Genomic DNA, 21,336 nt, shown 5'->3' on the forward strand with positions numbered 1-21,336 from the left:
TTTTAGTACATTATTCATTCTTGAAAAATATTCTGATTAGAAGCAGGCAAGATGATAATCAAATATTTAAAAATATGCAGATGCAGCCCATTCAGTTCCTCTCAGTAGCGCCAATATTTTTCAGTGCAAATACACTCTAACTGCATATTAGCTCTGAAATCAGACATATTTGGTAAAAATAGAAATGAGTGAGTCTCTTATGAAATAACAGAAACTATGCTTTGGGAGAATATAATTTTGCTATAAAGTAGGAAATGTTTTAATATTTATATAAGAAAACCACGATGTTTATAAACACTCTATCAAGCAGTTTTACAATGGGGCCACCACTGATATGTGGAAACGCAATAAATACTCACAGACACACGGAGTATGAAATATACATCTTGATTTTATAATCGTGTGTGCTTTATTTTTTTACACAAATGGAATGGAAGTGTTGAATATTTACACTTAACAGGAGTGTAAGCTGTGCAGATTCTCTGTAAACTCCAGCCAGGCAAGGAGTAATTCCCCCTCCCTCCCTCCCCTCCCATCCTGCGTTACAGCTTGATGGAGAAACATCCTGTCAGAGAGAAGCACAGAATTGTCATAGTAAAAGGATCTAATGGGTACAACCTGGTGCACTCAGAAGTTAAGATACACTTAGGAAACACAAATTTGAAAAGAAGAAAAGTTTTCCATCCCATCGGGAAGTCAACCTTGCCATTTGGTTGTCTGTCCACATGAGCTGCGAGGGAGACACTGCACTCTTTTAGCTGATCTTTGTCTAAATTTTCTGCCTGTCTTAGCTTGTCTTCAGCTGCTACAAGAAACTGCACAGCTGTACAAGAAATGATTTCTGAAGCACAGGTTTCAGTGAGGAAGGATATTTACAGACTGAAGTGTGTATGTGTTTCCAACCATGTTGAATCATACCTCATGTAATGTGTATACATGGTATGCATACCATCTACACCGTACACTTAATTAATGCAGATCCACAGAATTCTCTATGGAGTGTCCTGGAAAATCTGTTGTCACAGGAGATACTCCACATGCTTTAAGGAAGCTGATGCCTCCCCAGGAGTGACTCATTAGTGTAATAAATTTAGGAACTAGCCTTAGTCCTGGGCTTAAATGCATTTTGTAGAAATTTTAGGCAGGACCAAGACAGGAAAGATGTCCTTTCACTAGCAAGTCCATCCAATCTCACCAGAGCAATCACCAGCTGAAAAGCAGAGGGGGGCTTCACATGGAGGTGAGAAAAAGAAAGTAGGGGGATCTCTCTCTCCAAACCAGGGCGGTGTCATGGCTTCAGTGAGGTTTGTTAACAATAGTTGTTGGGGCCAGAGTTTGCCTCTGTTAAAACAAAGCGTCCTCAGCCTGGGTGGGGCTGGGAGGGAGTTCCTGGAGACAGGTCCAGGCAGAGGCTTCCAGGTGCCAGGGGCCCACAGCTCTTGCATCAGCACTGCCAGGGCAGTGGTGCAGGCTGGCTCCAGGTCAGGCCTCACACTCAGCTTTGCTTTCTGGGCTGAGTAAGTAAAATGGTGACCCCAAGTATTTGTGTCGTTAGTCCATTGTGTGGACTTGCTGTCTGAATCAGCCATGAGCCCTTTATAGGACAGGAAAACTAAAGAGTGGGGTGTGGCGATGATCAGAGCTATGTGAGGAGGGAAGAGGGCAGGTAAGTTTGGGAGGAAGGAATAAGGAGGAGAACAGGAGATGGTGGTAAAGGAGAGATGGACAGAGAAAGAAAGAGGAGGGAGGAGGGGCAAGGTCCACGACCCAGGGAGGATAAAAGGAGAGGGTCGAAATGACAGAGCTGATGAGAGAATGGAAGTGGTAGAAAAAATGAGGGGAAGAAACAAGTGAGAGCCAGAGGTGTACAGAGCACTCCTTGGCTCAGTCCTGAAGGGCTGGCAGTAGGATCTAAGACAGCTCACAGAGGCACCCGAGTGCAGCTTCATCTAGATGGCCTTGCCAAGTGGATAGAGCCAACCCCTGAATTTGGGTCTGGGAGAAAAGGCCTTCAAAGAATAAATAGGCCATCAATCTCATGGAAAAGAGCAACCAGCAAATGCCTCAGCAATAATTGGCTGAAAGGTGGGATTTCGGTTTTGGTAAAGCTGAGACCCCCATGGTGCTACACATTGTACCAGAGCATGAAAAATAGCACCAGTGACACGATCTGGCACTTTTCCGAAAGGGCCCAGCATGTGAAGGTGACACTGTGCCCCCCTGCGAGCCTTCAGATTGGAGAGAGCTCCGGACAAAGTTTGCAGTGTTAGCACCAGTCTGGCCCAAGGCTCCAGGTGCATTTGCACCAGATGTGATCTGGGTGACTTTCATGCCATTTCCATATATGTCATCGGATTTGCTGCAAAATACACCAGTTCTTTGGAGCCATAGAGACCTCAACATTGGGAAGTGCAAGACGACACAACAGAATGGATGTGTGACTTCTACAGGAAAAGACCCTCTCACCAATGTGCTTGGTGATTCTTCAAGCAAATATATATGTATATATATTTATATAAATCTACATAAAAAATCAGTGCTAATGCCAATCTGGAAGCATCTACACTGGGAAAATAAATAATTATATTACTACAAAACCAATGGTTTGTGGTTCAATTTGATTGTACTCAGCCACAGCAATACTATCCAATGGAAAGCACATCACACAACTGGAGAAAACATCTACTCATTAATGACAGTCCTCTAAGGTAAATGGTTGCATGCTCAGTGGAGAAACCAAAGAAGTTATCATGGCGGCCTATAAAGAGAGCTGGGATCAGGAATGGCATTCTAGTGGCAGAAAACTTCTGAGAGCAATATTGATGGAAGTTGGCCTTGACCTGAAACTGGTGAGTTGCAGACATGGACACATCTTTTAATGTTTTGAGCCCTCTAAGGCTATCTCTGGAAAACTGAATTTTCATATGAGGGGGAAAAATGCATGGCTGCTTGCTACCCCTTTCATTGGCAAAGGCAGCCTCAAAACTATAGGTAGATGCATACTTTTGCATTTTAATGTTTGTTTTGGTGACTGCAGCTAGGCAGACGATGGTATGAATAACCCTTGATTTTGGAAAGAGACTCTCGGTTTTAAGCCCCGATGTTCTAACTGAGAAGCCCCATCACTCTGATGGTTCTGTCTTTTGTTCTTGTACTCCAGCTTACATGCTGGTTGGCTGCACAGTGTGGCAGAATCCCTGCCAGGTCTTGATGTACCCCAGAAATAAGGCGATGGGGCTTTGTCTGGGCATGCATAGAACCCAGATATGAGTAGTTATTAATAACACTAAAAAGTCTCTCTTTGAACACCTTGGGCAGAACCAGTGCTGACGTCACCATCAGCGCTAAAGTGGGAAGCTAACTCTTATGTTTCAGCGTATAGGCTTCGGAAGGGTTTTTTCCCCGCTCCCGAATAATAAATAATCATTATTATAATTGTTAGAAAAATGAACTTGGTCCAGGTGCAGCCCTAAGGAAGGCAGTTCAATTGGTTGAGCTCAAAGTCATAATCATCCTTGCTTTGTGGTTCTCTTTACCCTATATTCTGAACCAAGAAAAGCGCATCCCTCACCACTCCCAACTAGATAACTTCTCTTTTTTCTCTTCCTCAGAGAAATAGTGCATCTTAGGACAGATCTCCCCCTGTAATGCCAAATTGGGCTCTGTTACAAAACACTCAGTTGCTCTGTGAAACAAAGAAAAGATAATCCTAATGACTTATGGTTTGCCAGAATACTGAATGGTTCTTGAACTGTATGTAAGTGACTAGGAACAAAGTTGAATTTGTCTATCTCCATGGTTGGCTCAGGCTATTTAACTGGAGGAAAGCATTTGTCCCCTTTTGATGATTTGCATGAGTTTGTCTCTGAACAGCAATCGGCTTTAAAAAAAAAGTAACAAAACGTCTCTTCCAAAAATATCCATGAAGGTAACTTATTAAGGTATGTGTTCCATAAGAGTGTATCGCTAGTGTACTAGTGCGCATGGGCGAGGAGGGAGGTGAGTGAGGGGGAAGTCTTTGTCAGACCTGGAGGGAACTCAGATGCTCTGAATGGATCATCGGCAACAAACGGGAGTGCGGCCTCAGATTCTTGAATTTGATCGTCTGCTGAGAGTGCGTACATTTAGTCTTTCAATGGTATTTTAGTCTTTACAAAATAGTTCACAAAACTTTTAACCTATAGAAATTCATTTCTATACATTTAATATATTTTATTGTATAAATTATTCTCATCTTTAGTGCCTTCTTTCAGTTTATAAATGGCAAAATAGACAATCGACAATCATAAAGCTAGTCCAGGTGGAATCCCCTCCTCAGTAAGGTTAGTCCTCCACACAAGTCATCAATTTTACGGCACACTTGTCTTTGCACATGCCAGCCAAGGAAACTAAGCAATCATCCTCCCCTGATAGTATGCCGTCTCCAGAGTGACTCTTTTCTGGTTTCCTTATTTCCTTTGCTTGTTAAGAAATCAAAGGATGTGCATAGTTATAAAATTCCAAGTGTACCAATTACAGAGGTGGGGAAGGGGAAGGTTGGTGAGGTTTGAGTGCTGGCAACTTTTCTTAAAGCAAAAAACACAGAGAGCTCAGCAGCTAAATCAGCTCTGGACATCTGCTGGGGTGAGAAGGCTGGCCATCTCTAGGGCAGAGAGCTCTTCAGAGGTTCATCCCTACACCTGGTACTTTGAGCAAACCAAAGCCTTCCTGCATACTGCAATGTCTTTTCCGTCCCACCCTTTGGCCCCTCTGTCTCCTTCATGGCTTCACACAGTTTGTGTTGTACATTCATAAGGATTCACATTGACTGCAAAAACATAAATGCAACAGAAACATAAAAGCCTCCAAGTATTATATTATATATATTTTGTTCTTCTAAATGCTCTTCTGTCGTTGTCAGAGGTGCAGTAGCTAATTTATAACTTTTCCTTTGAGGGAATCCAGATGAAAGGCCCAGACTGCTGTTCAATAACAAGCTTGCATTGGTTATATATATCTTCTAAGGTGTCTCCTTGAACAATAGCTGTTACAAAGACAAAAACACCCAGAATTAGGAAGCATTCCCTTGGGGGAAGGACAATGATCTCTCACCCCAAAGAAGCTCAAATCAGTGACAGATAACTCATCAGGAAGCTTAATGTCCCCTTCCAGTGAGTAAGAAAAGTAAGAAAGAATGCTCACACAAGTGCAGTCATGTCAGTGATGCTTAAAAGGAGCATTCTCTCCATGCCCTAGGTCAGGAATCAATGTGTCCCCAGCTTAGTACTTTCTGTGTTCCCAGTTCTAGCAATCAATCACTTGTTCGTTTCATGGATGCCTACTCTGAGCCAGGCGCTGGAGCAGAACCCACAGCAGTTTCAGACTGACAGCGCCATGTTGGGCCATAGAGTGTCTATCCTTCACTCGAGTTCAGGCAGAAATTCAGGTCTTGTAGACATGGAGATAATAAGAGTTTTGAAGAAAAGTTAAGTTAACCTTTTCAATTCCAAAACTTCTACTGAGAAACACTGTTACTTGGTAAATTAAGATTTTTTACCTCACAAAACTATTTATACTGTGAATACCTGATAAGGAACATAAATAAGAGGAAATGTAAATCGCTAAACTATAAATTACTAAAATGCTTGGTTCTCAGCATAGATCTAAGCACATTTTGTTGTTTCTTTTGAATAAATACTATGTTGGAGTTAGGTCTCCAAAACATCAGCACTATCCATCTGCCACCAAGGCTTCAAGACAAGCTATTATGAAATAAGGTTTACATCTTTGTGATTCAGAAACAATGAGTGGTAATCTACCCACAAGTGCAAACTATGAGTCAAATAGTTGTTATTTTGACTTAATTTTCCCACCTGGGAACTGAACTCGGGTCCTCTGGAAGAGCAGTAAGTGTTCTTCACTGCTGAGCCATTTCTGCTGCCCTTTGATTTTTCCCACCTGGATGCTCTTTTACACTGATGTATCACTCACATTACTGAGAGAAATCTTAACATTAACGTTAGGAAAAATAGTTGCATACTGCCTTGCTATTGGCACCTTTGGTATTCTGAACATGATTCAAAACAACCGCAACAAAACCCATTTTATTCCATGCCAGTTATTCATAAGGGAAGCTGTTAGATTTCATGTTATTTTGGAGGGCATTACATTTGGAGGTGGTCAAACTCGGAGCCTTGTACAAGTCAGTTAAACACTCTACTACTGAGCTACATCTCGGACTCAGTATCTTGTTTATAAACCATCGAGAATCAGCTGCAAGATAAATTCCACCAAAGCTGGTTTCTCTCTGGGTTTAATCAGTGTTTCATGAGTACAGGGAAGCAGAGAGAATTCAGGACATCCACAAGAAATTTATATTCTGTCCCCAAAACAGCATGTTGCCAAAGACATATTTAAAAAAAATGAAAGTCTATTAGTGGACTTGAAATGGCATTAATGGAAACATCTCCAAGTGTGTTCTTCTCATGTTGCTGACTGAGGAGATAGGCCTCGAGGTCTTCAAGGCAGAGACTGCTGCCCATGTTGAGCCTTTCAAGTTTTCTGAATCTATCAGGGAGATAGTTTTGTGAGGTATCATGCCTAGGATCTCCTTAATAGCAGGAGATAGCCCAGGGACATCTGCCATTCGTGGTTTAGGGCCAGTGGAGAATTGGGAGTGAGCTAAGAGCTAACTCAGAGAAGAGAGAATCCAGAGCCCAAAACCAAATGGGCAAGACAGACACCATTAAAAAAATTACTAGGCAATCTCAACTGGAAGGTTTTGGGGGCCTAGATTTAGCAGCATGGAACCCATTCTAAGTACAACAGCAGGCAATTTATCTTCTTGTCTTGTAGTACCAGGGCCAAGGAAACTTACCTGTAAAATATTCTCCAAATTCTTGTTCTAGCTTAATTGCCCGGTCGTAGGTTTTCTTGGCTTGCTCCTCTGTTAGACGCTTATTCATCTCCCTGAGAGAATGAGGGTTTGATGTTAGGACACAAAGAGAATATACCAAATCCCCCAAATTTTAAAATGCACAGCAAAAAAAAAAAAACCCTGCAGGAGGCATAGTTTAATCTTAGCAGTTGTTGAGGCTTCATTGAGGACTCATTATTGGTGGAATCCTTTTAGCTGATGAGGGCTCCTTGCCAGGGCGTTCACTCTCTTGGAGGACAGGCATCACATGCAATATTGGATTGAAGCTGCCTCCTTGTGATCTGTAGTCCCGGGTTTGGTCTGTTTGGTCCCCGTAGTCCCTAAAGTGAGACTAAACTTCCTCTCAGGCAGGCCTTAGAGTATTTACATGAAGTGCTTGTGTGTCGCTGGAGGTTCTGCTTCATCAGAACAGACTGTCCTTCAACTACGTCTTTGTTGTATTTCTGAACTTAAACTTCCTTTGTCTGACTTTGAGTAAATTTCCATATCTCTAAATTATATGTAAGACCCAGAATTAAAGACAGTTTTCCAGAAGTGGTCAGAGGGAGGAAAGAGAATAGTTTCTTTTTGCACCTGGGTTTGTTAGGCAGCGCTACACCCGAGAGAACTAGATTTGTTTGTTCTCAGGTCCTAACCTTACAAAAGGTTTAGTTTCTTGTCTTCATCCCTCTTGAGGTCTGCTCTTTACCCTCCATGCAAATCTGGTGAGCAAAACCACACAGAGCTTCTGGAGTGTTATGCTAAGTAAAGCAGACCCTTGAGATATTCGACAGCTTTAACTACTCAACTTCTACCAATGTTGAGGCATGCCTGTAGTGACTAGAACTCTAAACTTCCCATTCTTATGACCAGATGACAGCAGAAGTGTCTGCTGAAGGGGACACTTCAGTAGACACAGAATAACCGAGAAGTGCTGGGGCCACAATATTTTCAAATAAGACTGTAATCAAGCAATCTAGGCAAATGGTGAGCTAGGATGGAGGAGCTTTGGTATGGATGGAGGAGCTTGGTATAGAAGGATCTCTAACATAGTAGGTGTAGGGTACAGTCAGATAGAAGGAATAGTCTCTGATGTTTATTGACAGAGATTAATTGACTATTTCAAAGCAGCTAATAGGGATTTGGAATGATCTCAAGTATAGACTCAAGTGATAAATGCTTGAGGAGTCTGACTTGACCATTACATTTTGTATTTATGAATCAGACTATTATACCATATCCCATCAACACATACAATTACTATTTATAAATTATAATATATTTAAAAGGCAACACCAAAAAAGAAACTCTGATGCCTGCTTGATTTTTTTTCAGATAGGAAGATGACTATAAAGGAATTATTAAGACTTTTTCTATGTCTTTGATATATCATTAACTATGTAGATATGTTGTTTGAACACACGATAACTTAAGTGCTACCTAGTCTTAAGGACAAAGAAGGTAGGAGGAGAAAGGATATTCTTCTAATTCTCTCTACAATGAATTTATTAATTCCTAACCAGTATTAGTGTTATCTTCTCAGGGTCTCACGGCATTGAAAGTAAAGCTTCAACCAAATGAATAGACATTTTGATTGGCTGCTTAGGTACATTTCTGAAAGCATCTGGGCCTTGCATGCCACTTAGGGGCCAGAGATCCAGGTTTGGAATGCTTGGGCTTAGTCAATCCCTTTTCTATTGCAAGGATCTTGAAGTAGTGAGGGGACACCCCTAAGGTTGTCTGTAAAGTAACCAGGAGTTCTAGAGTGAGAACTTGAGCCACTTCTTACAACCACAGTCTGGCAGATGTCATGTTATACCAAAGCTTGGTATCTTCTGAAACATGGATATGTGAAGACAGAGGTTGGACATGGATTTGGATGCCAATGAGAGCTGAAGTCCAAAGTAGGTATTTCCTGAACCTTTGTTGCTATAAATAGTCTCAACCTATTCCTCAGAGTTCATGCCTAAGCTTCAAGTTCTTTGAGGGAGGAACCTGTAGCTTATTCATTAGGATAGCTCAACACTTGTTGAACGAGTGAGCGAAGGAATAAATGATAAGTGCGGCAAATAAACATATTTATGCATAGATTCAAGTAGAGATAAACACAATGCATCATGAGTCTAAAGCCATAAAAGACCATTGGTGGTGGTAGGCTACATGGGCACAGGCAAGTTTCTCTTTGCTATGGGGCAGGTACAGAAGTCAGGAGGCAGCACATTAGGAAAACATCTCTTTCATACATGCCCTTGAATTTATGTTCCTCTGAAGAGGCAGCTGTGTGCTTGCTAATAAGCTCTGTGAATGATGCGAGTGAGAAGTAATGTGTTTGATGGTGAGTCCCTGTCTCATTGTGACAGCTGCCATGCTTGTGTTCCAGCTGACCGAGCTTTGCCCCTTCCCGGGGAATGGGCAATTCCTGACAGCATTGCTCCTGAGGTAAAAGCTCCAGGAGAGAGTGAACCTTAAACAGCCAGCCTTTCTTTAGTAATGAGATTGCGCAGGGCTGAGTGCCATTATCACTGCAGTGGAGAGCCATGAATATGGGCGCAGCAAATTATGCCAAAGACACTGTCCTCATTGTGGCATCTAGCCTTTGGCATGCTTAATTTTCCTTGGTGATAAGTGCCTGTGACAGGGCCCTAAGGCAGAACTAAATAAGTCATCTGGTAGTTATGGAAGGAGTAGATCTTCCACTGAGTACCAGATGGGCTGTCTCCCAGAGCCACACTGGACTAAATGTGCCACAGCTCTTGGCCCCTTAGGCTTTACTTCCCTGGGTGGTCATCAGTCCTGCTGTGTGTTTATGATGTGAACTAATTTCTATTTCTGAAATGAGCTTTTATGATGCTGTTCCCAGGAGGCGAGCACTACTTTTCTCCTCTTAATGTTAATATTGCATAGCTTTGTGTGGCTGTCTACAGTTTATAAATCACTTTTACATAATGACATTTATGGCCATTAGCTAAGTTTATGTAATACCCAACACAGGAGAAGTTTAACATGTACTGTCAGAGTAATAACAGGAGCACTCTTTTATCATCAATACACAGTTTTCTATGTGGTAATTGTGGTTAATGTTTTCCCGTTGGCCTCCTAATTTTATTTACTTACCTTGGCAAAAACCTTTGTTTACCTTTACTTCTGGGGATATACTCTTCTTTTAGGATAAAACTCTGGTGATTTCCCCAGAGATCAACTATGCATTTTAGGTTGTGTTAATTCTCTCAGCTGCCATTCCAACTGCTGTGGCTCAATTTGCAGCTTCATCCTCAGAGGAGACCAGACAGGTAGCTGCTACCCTCAGAAAACAATAGCTTTCATCTTTGGGAATAAATACCTTCTATTTTTATAATCTTTCCATAAGCATTATTTTCCAGTGTGTTCTGTATGGTTCAGTCCAACAAGATTCTCCTGAGGCCTGCCTGGAGGCAGCATTTGAGCTAGGTTCTTGTAACAGATGCACTGACGTCATCTGGCATTCTCCTGGAATCTACTTACGTGTTTGATAATGATAAGGTTGAATTAATGCTCCATAAAAAGTAACCTCATATCTTTTGCAATAATACTACTATTTCCTGAGTACTTACTGTGACAAGGACTCTATGAGCCTCTCATATTCAGCCCTCTCTCTACAAGGTTCATGTTAATGTCTACTTTATAGGTGAGCATCTAATCTTAGGGAGCTTAGGCAATTTGTGCTGGGGTTATATGAAGGATCATTGGCAGCGCAAAGAGCTGGCTCTTTTTCCCATCTCTGCTGTGGCCTCTCTTCTCTGCTACCATTCCCTATAGTAGTTTCACAGTTATGTTAGGTTGCCCAGAGGGGTGTTCTTTGTAGGGTTGCCTAGAGGGGTGTTCTATGTAGGGTGGCCTAGAGGGGTGTTCTGTCGGATCATGAATATCTGCCTAGTTTGTTCACTGTTCTTTGAAGAAAGGTATTTTACAAGACCTTTGGAAATGCTTTGGAAAAAAAAATCAGAACCATGCATTTCCCATGCCGATATATTTGCACAGATGTAGAGATGGGTATATTAAAGGATAGTTATAGTCATAGTCATGCACCAGAGAAGGCTGTAAAGAACCATGGTCTGTATGTTTTAACAGAGTCAGATTTCTACTAAGTTCGATGTAAAATGTCAATGAAAAGATTAGGAAGTGTTCTTTGTGCCCTCTATCAAAACAAAACAAAAAGCCCACATTTGAAGATTAACCTGTGAAACTGTTCTCAAAGTTAAGAGACAATATAAAAATGATAGTCACCTGTCATTTACAAAAACCAAAGCAGAAACTCAAATAACTGCCCCCTCCACCCAAAAAACTCTTAGACCAAATGAAGATATCAACAAATAGAAAATGTAAAGGTTAAAGCAACTTGTAAGCTGATAAAGAATTACCGACTCAAAAAGTTTAATATACATATATTAAAAAGGGGAAATGCTTAACGATCAACACTGGCATTTCCTGCCTGTAAGCCTCTGTGACAAACTGCTGCTGATTGCTGTGTATTTGGAGCAGGGAGCTGCATGAGGACTTTGGTCCTCCACTTACATCAGAGGTTCCAGAGACTTGGGCTTTATGAAGATGGCGATGGGATAGAGCTGGGCGACTTGTAACCGCTTAATAGCATTTCCCGATACATCAAGTATACAGTGTTTGCCCTGGTAGAAGGATAAGAAAATACCGGGTTAAAAATATCAAGCAAAATGGCCAGTGTCCAGTGAAATAAAATAAAGCTTGTTTTTAGAGAAAAGTATGAAATGCTGGGTTTCTAAAGACTAGAAAATCAAAACAAACTCGCTTCAAAGAGTCATTCTAAGTCTTTGAGGTAGGTATTACTGACTGCATTTTACAGGAGAGAAGACTAAACAATATTGACCAATGACGCAAAATTTGCCAGTAGGAAGACCGAAACCCAGCTCTTGAGCTTGGGCAGAACTACTGGTTGGAACAGAGCTTTCATCATTTTACCCTGAATCAGTGTTAAACCTGTAAGAATGGTGATGACAGGAGCTCCGAGCAGTTCTATACATTTGCTCAGTTCTTTTATGTACTCTGTCGTGATACATATGTGTTGGAAGGCAGACACAGAAGCATTACCTTCAGTTACATATGGTTAAATGCTGACTCTGCAGTGGGTTTGTAAACTTGTTTGTTAGCAGATAAAAAGCCTACTCCTTTACAGCACACCTCATTTAACTTGGCTTCCAGAGCTGTGGACGCTCAGTGCCAGGAGCTACTTCATAACATATTTCTGGAAAAGTAGAATCATTTGCCACATCACATTCTACCTCCTGGAGAGAAATGGCCTTATTACTCTGAGGCTGTGGGATCTTTACACAAGAAAAAAGGCATTTGTATGTAGATAGAAGCAGTCCTAAATCAATGTTACAGGGAAAATTCATGTTGTCTGTACAAAATGAAGAGTCCAGTGAACACTCGAACGCTGATGAGAAATACACCAAGATGCTTCATGCCTTATCACTTAAGTGATAAATTCCAAGTTTCCTCTCTGGGAAGTGCATTGGGTACATGGAAGGTGTGAGTGCTGTTTCATCATGTACTAGCCAGTATTTTTTCAGTTAACACAGGCCACATTACATGTTCAAAGAGGAAACAGACACACCTTTCCAAATTACTGACAAGAAACGGTCCATAAAGCTTGATAGACTCTAACTGTTGGGAAGGGGAAACCAGATATCTTCTAGTATGTCATCAGACATTAAACTTCCTAATGTTGATATGTTGGTAAAGACATCAATTATATCTCTTAATAGGGTGCAGCATGGTATTTCCATACATGCTTAAGGTGCACTGATCAAGTATACTCTTTCTACCCTCTCCTAATCACACACCTTTTTCTCTGCCCTTAGTAATTCCTCTTCTTTCAGGTCAATACTATTTAACATGAGAGAGAATGAGTATGTAGTACTTGTCTTTGTGTGACTGGCCTATCTCATTTGTGTAATATTCCTCATTCCATGCATTTTGCTGCAGATAATATGCTTCCATTCTTTAGGGCTGAAAAATACTTCAATGTGGTGATTATCTATCTATCTGTCTATCTATCTATCTATCTATCTATCTATCATCATCATCATCATCATCATCATCATCTATCATCAATCATCATTAGGTTTTCTTTATTCATTTGCTATAGACACCTTAGCCTTTACTGACATTGCCACAAGCACCATAGACCTGGGAATATCCCTTTGATAGCTGATTTTACTTCTTTGGATCTGTAGCCAGCAGTAGGACAAATAATTCAGGTAGATCTAGTTTTAGGTTTCAAGATTTATTATCATTATTGGTTTTTTTGAGACAGGGTTTCTCTATGTAGCTTTGGTGCCTGTCCTGGATCTTGCTCTGTAGACCAGGCTGGCCTCAAACTCACAGAGATCCTCCTGGCTCTGCCTCCCGAGTGCTGAGATTAAAAGCGTGTGCTGCCAGCACCATCCAGCAATTTGTTATTTTTAATTATGTGTATGCATGCGTGTCTGTGTAGGGGTATGTACACATCAGTGTCGGTGCTAGCAGAGGTCAGAAGTGTGGGATCCACTGGAGCTGAGTTACAGGTGGATGTAAACTACTTGACATAGTGCTGGGAACTGGACTCAGGTTCTTTGCAAGAGCTGGAAGTGTTCCTAACCATCAAGCCATCTCTCTAGGTCCTGGCTTTGGTTTTGAAGAACCCCATACTGCTCTCTGTGATGGCTGTGATAAGTTCATATTTCCCCTACAGAATATCTGATTTTCTTTGTCTTTCTATCCTCCCAGCATTTATTTATTTTTTCATAATAGCCATTCTTATTGGGATACAATTAAAATGACTTTAATTGGTTTTTCTGATGTAGCCACCATTTTTAACATATATTCCGGTCATCTGATATCTTCTTTTGAGACATGTCAGTTCACACCATTTGCCTAGTTAAAACAATTAGTCATAATTTGTTAAGCGATTAGAGTCCCTTATACACACATTGGATATCATCTCTCTGTCAGATGACTAGCTGGCAAATATTCTTTCTTATCCTATGGGTAGTCTCCTTAGTTGATTGTTTCCATTGCTGTGTGCAAACTTTTAGTTTGATGGACTCTCATCTACCAATTTTTAAGGTCCTGGGCTTTTAAGGCTCTATCCAATGCCTTGAAGTTCCTCTGCCATTTTCCCCCAGCAGTTAAAGAATTTCTGGTCTTACATTTAGGTCTATAACCCACTCTGAGGGGATATCTGTACAGGATGAGATGAGATTAAGTTTTAGAATTCTGCATAAAGGTCCCCAGCTTAATCAGTATCCTGTATTGAAGAAAGCATCTTTTTCAGTATTTTTGGTACCTTTATTGAGATGTTCTTTGTCTCTCCTTAGCTGGCCCCTCCCCATGTACTTACTGTCTTACTTTATAGCCCAGGCTGTCCTGGAACTTTCAGTATTTCTTGAATGCTGAGGTTAAGACATGTATCACCACACCTGATGGTGTCTTTTCTTAGGTTTTGTTTTTCTCTTTTTTAGCTTCTGTGAGGCTAGTCTAATGGTCATGAATACCAGTGTTTCCTGGTCTTGCTGGGTATCCATTTCTCCTTCATTTTTAAAGGCTAATCTTGCTAGGCAGTGTTTTTTTTTTTTTTTTTTTTTTTTAACTTTTAGACTTGGGCTATCTGTCTCACTGTGTTCCCTCTTACACTGTAGATTTTTTTTTTGGTTTTTTTGAGGCAGGGTTTCTTTGTGTAGCCTTGGCTGTCCTAGAATTAGCCCTGTAGACCAGGCTAGACTTGAACTCACAGAGATTCACCTGTCTCTGCCTCCTGAGTACTAAGATTCAAGTGTGAGCCAACAACGCCTAGCTTTACTTTTGGTATCTTGTGTACAATATTCTGTGGTAAAGATTGAATTTTGGTTATACTTATTTCAGGGCACTATAAGCTACCCATTCTTTTATGTCTACATAGTTTTATTCTGTGCCCTGAAATTTTTTCTCCCCATTTTCTGTGCTTTTGAAATTTAGATATTTGTTCATTTAATGGCTCTGTAGATCTTCGATGCTCTTGCCATTCTTCTTGTTTGATTTTATTTCTTTTGTTTGGACTATTTTTAAAAACTGTCTTGCTGTTCATATAACCTTTATCCATTTGATCTAACTGGCTGTTGAGGCTATCAAATTTGTTTTTTGAAATTTTTGAAAATTATTTTATGTATTATTGCCTGGTAAGCAATAGGTGTTTCCTCTGGCACTGTTGATGCTGTTACTATCAACAATCCAGGGCACCACTGACCCCTGTGATGGTGAGGTTCTAAAGCATTTTTCCTCTAATCAGTGGTATGACCCCAGGTCTTGCATGGGGAGAGGGGATGGCAGAACTACAGAACACCCTCTGTGCTGTTCACTGCCAGTACTAACAAGGTGGAGTGGTGGTCGCAGTTGACTGTTGAGGGCAGTAGCAGGAATCATGGTGCTCTTTGCTTCTGCTTAAGTGATGGTGTCTGCCCATGAGCAGGACCTTAGCCAAAGTTAGCCAGTGTTCATCTTGAGGAAAGAGTTGTCCTTTGGTGATGTGACAGCTGAGACTTTTGTTGTCATCTTACTGTTTCAGGTCTAGTGCCTGCCCTGGAGTGAGGATGAGTGGGACACGAATATATCCAGGCAAAGTTTCTTCTTGGTGCCCCTATCCTTGTTTGCCTATGGTCAATGTGACAGCATGTCAGAATTTCTCAAGCACTGCATGGTGCCTGCCTTCAATCTTGGCACTATCATGAAGCCACAAACAATACAGCACATCTCCTAATAATGGCATAATTCTCTTTCCTGTCTGTCTCAACACCTGTTCCTTACAGTGCAGGTTATTCAGGAGGCTTAGGTCACAGCCACTCTGCTGGGTTAAGCTGACTTCACAGGCTAGCCACCCCTAATTCAGCAGAGTAGAATGAATGTGGGGTTTCAAGAAAGGAGAATGCAAGATTTTCTGACCCCTAGGAGAGTCCAATCCAGACAGTAGCTCTGTTCTCTAAGTGGCTCCTGGGTCTGGCATGTTGGATGTCTTCTGGGGGAAGATGTGAAATCCTTTTCCAAAACAAGGCTATTGTACGGCTTTCAGGCTATTTGTGTAAATGGAAGTTTCCTGTAGTAGAGCTGCGAGCAGCTACAGTACAAGGGTTTGCTGAGAAGCTCCTTTTAACTTTAACAAGGACACCCCCACCCTCACCCTGGCTTTGGAGATGCTGTTGCCAAGATGTTTTGTTTTTGTTTCACGCTATTGTCCCAGGTCTGTGAATGCATGGTTTTCCACTTTCTTTCTGATTTCCAGTTTTCTCTTACCCCACTCACCTTAAAATGAAACTATATACCTGTTATTACTTTGAATCTCTGTGGAAGAGGTGAATTGTTTAAATTATCGGTATATCAAAAGGGGGATTAACATCAAAAGGAGGGAATCACACTGAGTCAAACAGATAACTGTTTTCTTCCTTTGGATTATCCACACCTTTATAAGAGATAGGATCCATCTACAGGGCAGATCTGAAAGCCACAGTAAAGTGGTTTCCTATCTATTCTCCCTTCAGTATTTACTTCTTTCCTATGCTTCTGATACTGTCAAGAAGGGAATTTCAGCATCAATGCCTCTTCTAAGTCAAAGTTTCTGGCAGCAACAGGCTGAACTGTCCTCCCATGAATCTCCCTTCCACAAGGAGAATGGTAAGTTTTCAGGGAGAGAAAAACCCAACTTATCCAGGCAACTAAGGGTATCAAAGCTCCCTTAAAAAAATTCAGTCTTGCCGGGCGGTGGTGGCGCACGCCTTTAATCCCAGCACTCGGGAGGCAGAGGCAGGCGGATCTCTGTGAGTTTGAGGCCAGCCTGGTCTACAGCGCGAGATCCAGGAAAGGCGCAAAGCTACACAGAGAAACCCTGTCTCGAAAAACCAAAAAAAAAAAAAAAAAAAAAAAAAAAAAAAAAAAAAAAAAAAAAATTCAGTCTTGTTAATCTGGGTCAGACAGTGAGCCAAGAATAAACCAAGTCCCCATAAGCCACAGGCTGTGAACTCTCTGGGTTAATGGGTCTCTTCTCTTCCCTTCGTCTACAAGTCAGTCAGAATACAATGATATTGCTTTAAGGCAATTCTCTCCATAGATATTAATTTGCGATCAGGAAAGAGCAATGACCAAAAAAGTTTACTACCAGAACCTTCTTTAAGGAGTTGTAAGAGGATTGGCAAACGTACCCTTTCTGCTACAAATCTCACAGACTGCACACTGGTTCCATATAAATTGTCGTTGTACTGGCCAGCTTCTATAAATTTGTGCTCTTGGATATCTTTCTCCATTTGTTCTCTAGAAATGACAAAGTGATAGTCTCTGCCGTCGACTTCATAGTCACGCTTTGGCCTCGTAGTATCTTTATAAAAGAGGAAACAGTGAAAAAGTAAGATGCATTTTTTAATTATAAACTTCTTTTCCATCTGATATTTTTCCACTATTCTTCAACACAGATACATGGATATGTGTCATATGTAATATGATGGGCTATGACATAGCAATGAGTGCCTGTCTTACCATCCCATATAAGCAATGATAGAATAGGACAAGATACAAGCAATGGCTTGTTTCAGGTATCAGACAATAGACAAGGCACAGCTGTAATTATAATGAATGAGAAACAGGTGAAGGAAAATTTGTATTTATCCTTCCTATCTGCCTTGATACTGGTTCTAAATGGAGAGTCCAGAGGCCGCTTAGTGTTAGAAGATACTGCAGTTCATATAAAATTGGGCATTTGGGGGTGGTAGAAAAAGCCACACATCTAGCCATACCTAGTAGGCTCCTCTGGGCCGGCTTGAGGCCAGCCTTCAGAAATTTAAAATCAAGTTACAAATACAACAAGCTGATCTGTCAGTACGTTATTGCTTTATAAAAACAAAATATTCTATAAAATTAGATAATAAAATCCAGACTCTCAACAATATGGCCTCACTCCTGAGTGTGAGTCTGCACACATGTAATTCTAGCACCCAGGATTCAGCAGCAGAAAGGTCATGAGTTCCAGGCCAGTAGGGTTAACATAGTGAGATCCTGTCCCCAAATAACAACTGCCTCAAAATACATAGCACTACAACAACAGAACAAGGTAGGTTATGAAGACATAAATCAAAGATGTGAGAAAATGTGCCATAATAATTAGGAGGAAAAATGGGCATATAAGTATGAATATGTTTAGGTACTTAAAATTATACACAGCAAGAGAATCCTAGTTCAGTGGGACCAAAAGTCAGCAAATCTAGTAATTTTATGTTAATGTTTTGTTAAGGTAACAAAAGGAAAACAATGTAGCTATACAACTTAGAAAGTTAACATACATCTAATCTCGGAGTCAGTTTTTTTCTAAATATTATCTTAAAATTGATCAAAAGTTAAGATAAATTTATCCCCAAATATATTGATTATAGTAATTTATAACACAAATCCATAGTATCATAAAGGAGGGGAAATCAAAAATGCCTACAAATTTTTTGGTGAATATAGTTATTTTAAATTGTTACATAACAACTTAGATTTAAAATTAAGTACATGAAAAATGTATTGGAAGGAAGAATGATTTTGTTTCTGGCTGTTATGTGGGGGTTCCTTGGTTAACTTTTTAAATTTTTTTCTCCAAATCCTGTACAATCAGTATGTACTCATTCCCATAGAACAGGGCTAGTAATGAAAATAAGAAAAACAGGAAAGAAAAAGGGGAGTGTGTGCAAGGTAGAAGGGCCAGTTACAATAACGTTTAAGGTTCTGATTTCCTTCTCTCAAACAGCAGATGCTGTGAACAGGCCAGGCTTTCCTTTGCCCCTTCACACCTGAAGACGTTCTTAGGATCTGTTCTACCTCTTCCCAGAGTCCCTGCGGGAACCTCTTCCTGAGGTCCAGCAACCTTCCCAGCCCTCTTTTTACCTGTGTGCTGCATACATGGAATTTCTTCTTTTCTTTATGACCCTAGGTGAATTAACAGTACTGAAATGTTTGAGATCTTTGAAATTATAAATCTAAAACAACAACAACAAAAATCCCACAGGTAAGAGCTATTTTTTAGGATCGGATTTAAGAGTCTCTAATAAGGCCTTGTCTCCATGTACAGGCAGTCTTTGTGCATAGGGGAAGTGGAGAGGTGTGGTAGTGGTAGTTTTGAGAAAGGTAAGACAGACTAAATATTACAGGCTGTGTTCAGAGGGACTTGGAAATCTAATTGTCTATAATCTCAAGGCTTGAAATCTATAGTGGCCTACAGGATAGAACACACACACACACACACACACACACACACACACACACACACACACACACACACACACAATCTTCTGGTAGCCCAGGACTATCAAAGCACAAGGAAAGACTGCTTGGCTTGAGGACTGACACCCTGGGCTGAGTCATGCAGGACGATTTCAATGTGGGGTTTTGCTTCTGATTGTCCCTGGTCTATGGATACAGATGCTACAGTGGTATTCCAATCAATCTAGAAGGACCCACTGGGCTTATAAATAGCACGTTGTCTCAAGTGGTTGGGGAGGTTCCAGAAGGTCTTGCTATCTTCTGGAGATGAAGGTCAGTTTTCATCAATAGAAAACAATATTTGGCAGCCCAGATCAAAAGTGTCAGGCAGATACACTAAATCGGGTGCTCAGATAATAGGCAACTGAGGACATATGTCATCACCAGACATTCTTCTTGGAGGGGCGGGATTACACTTGATTATCCACCAAGGACACAAGTGTTGGCCCAGAGAAAAGAAAAGTGATACTTACGAGGCACACAGGAGCCAAATTTATCAGGAAATTCAGATATCAAGTCATCATTGATTCGATCCTTCATAGGGCCCAGGATAATCACTGGCCGGGTGTAGTTTACTGCAGAAGGAAAGGAAGATGCCATTGAGGGAGACTTCAAACCCTGCAGTGCGGATGCAGTCCTGCACCTCTGCAGAGGTGATTCTTCTGGGCAAACTGCCAACAACTAAGAAGTGCTAAGGCCTTCACTTGGGATAATTACCCATAAAACCCTGTATACAGAAATAGTTGTTTAACCCTCAGGATGTTGACTTTATTGTTTTCTGGAATTTACTAACAGGGAATAGAGCAGTTGTAGCAGCTACCAATGAAACAGAGGCAGAGCCTTACTTCTTCTCAAGCTTTACCTCCCCACGTCAAAACACCTGGATTTAGGGAGCCTTGGAGAAAAAAAATCCCAACCAGCTTTTCGGCCATTGTTTGAAGTCATTGTTAATAGCAGTGATACCTCATGCATCTGCACTTTTCCCCCTCTATCTATACTATCTGGACTCTGATGGAGGCTTCCTGGTTCCTAAGTGTTTTAGAACATATTGTAGTCTATTTGGTGCAACTCCCCATCTGATGCTTCAGTTTTCTCTGCAACATCTCTGCCAGCCACCATTGCCTCTGTATTAATGTCTGCAGAAACTCAGACTCCTAGGGCAGTGTGCAGGTGGCCTGCCCCTGAGGTCTGCTAGGAAGTCCTTTTCAAAATTGGGCTAGCATCAACTTCCCTGGAGTGTTCTCCGTCAGACCTCTGGCTCAGGCCCATTAGTGATTTGGACATGTGCCTTCTTATTGAGGCCATGCCTCTCAAGGACTGTTCTGTCCTCCCGGGAGCCATTACTGAGCCTGGGTCTGGCACAGCTGAGTATTAAACTGAGTTTGGAGTCATCTGTCATAGCCTGGCTATCAGGAACTTGAGTGTGCCAGGAGACTTACTTTCCTGCCTTGTGACGGGCTCATAGGAAAGAATGAGATCTTCTTGTCCTCCTGGGAAGAGAAGAAAGGAAAATTACAGTTGACAAACCACCGGCTGTACCTGAGAGCTACAGTTCCTGCTCCAAAACACAGGAAACACACAGCTGAGGGTTAATTTTCCTTGCGCTCTCTCCTTGAACCATTCAAAAATTCCTCATCCTCATAAAGCTCTAGTGTCTGGTTATCACAGTCATAACTCGAAGTAATAATAGGCTGCTAGCTCTCTGCAGTGGCAATGATCTGGGAGAGTGCTTTTTATCTGACCTTCGAAATGGAGTGCCATGCCTCCACACCAAGCATCACAGATAAAGCCATTTTATAAAAGGGTCCATCCAATAATTTCATGCTACCTCATCAGAATTTCTGATACTTTTAATTCATCTCCTATTTTATTTTCCTAAGTATGTGATTCAAAAGCAAGTGCCTATTTCATTTAAGACATAGAAACTTGGTGAGAATATTATTACAGCGTGCTAGAGGTTCAGTCTAACACTGAGTCATCAGGAATCTGTTGCTGGTCAGTTAAATTAGACCCAAACTGAGGATTCTGGGGTTATAGCTGTGGGGCAGAGCATGTGATTAACATGTGGAGGTCCCTGCCTTCAAGCTCTGGTCCCCACTCCAAGTTCAGAGGTGTGTCCGAGGCTGTTGGTTAAG

General features: G+C 41.2%; 1 protein-coding gene across 31 annotated transcripts in view; it reads right to left on the reverse strand.

Moving 5' to 3' along the window:
- Positions 1-373: 373 nt before the first annotated feature.
- Dlg2 (discs large MAGUK scaffold protein 2) overlaps positions 374-21,336 on the reverse strand; it is a 1,877,153-nt gene continuing 1,856,190 nt past the window's right edge. For all 31 annotated transcript variants that reach the window (XM_052714317.1, XM_052714325.1, XM_052714324.1 and 28 more), the window contains 6 exons: positions 20,641-20,691; positions 19,675-19,776; positions 17,113-17,285; positions 11,447-11,556; positions 6,857-6,948; positions 374-5,023 (listed from right to left, as the gene is read on the reverse strand). In XM_052714317.1, the coding sequence (XP_052570277.1) occupies positions 4,917-5,023; positions 6,857-6,948; positions 11,447-11,556; positions 17,113-17,285; positions 19,675-19,776; positions 20,641-20,691 (635 nt within the window). In that variant the 3' untranslated portion in view covers positions 374-4,916. The remainder of the gene's footprint in view (positions 5,024-6,856; positions 6,949-11,446; positions 11,557-17,112; positions 17,286-19,674; positions 19,777-20,640; positions 20,692-21,336) is intronic.

Source organism: Peromyscus californicus, unplaced genomic scaffold (assembly GCF_007827085.1).
Source record: "Peromyscus californicus insignis strain IS unplaced genomic scaffold, ASM782708v3 Scaffold_4__1_contigs__length_199733344, whole genome shotgun sequence".
Classification (NCBI taxonomy): Eukaryota; Metazoa; Chordata; class Mammalia; order Rodentia; family Cricetidae; genus Peromyscus; species Peromyscus californicus.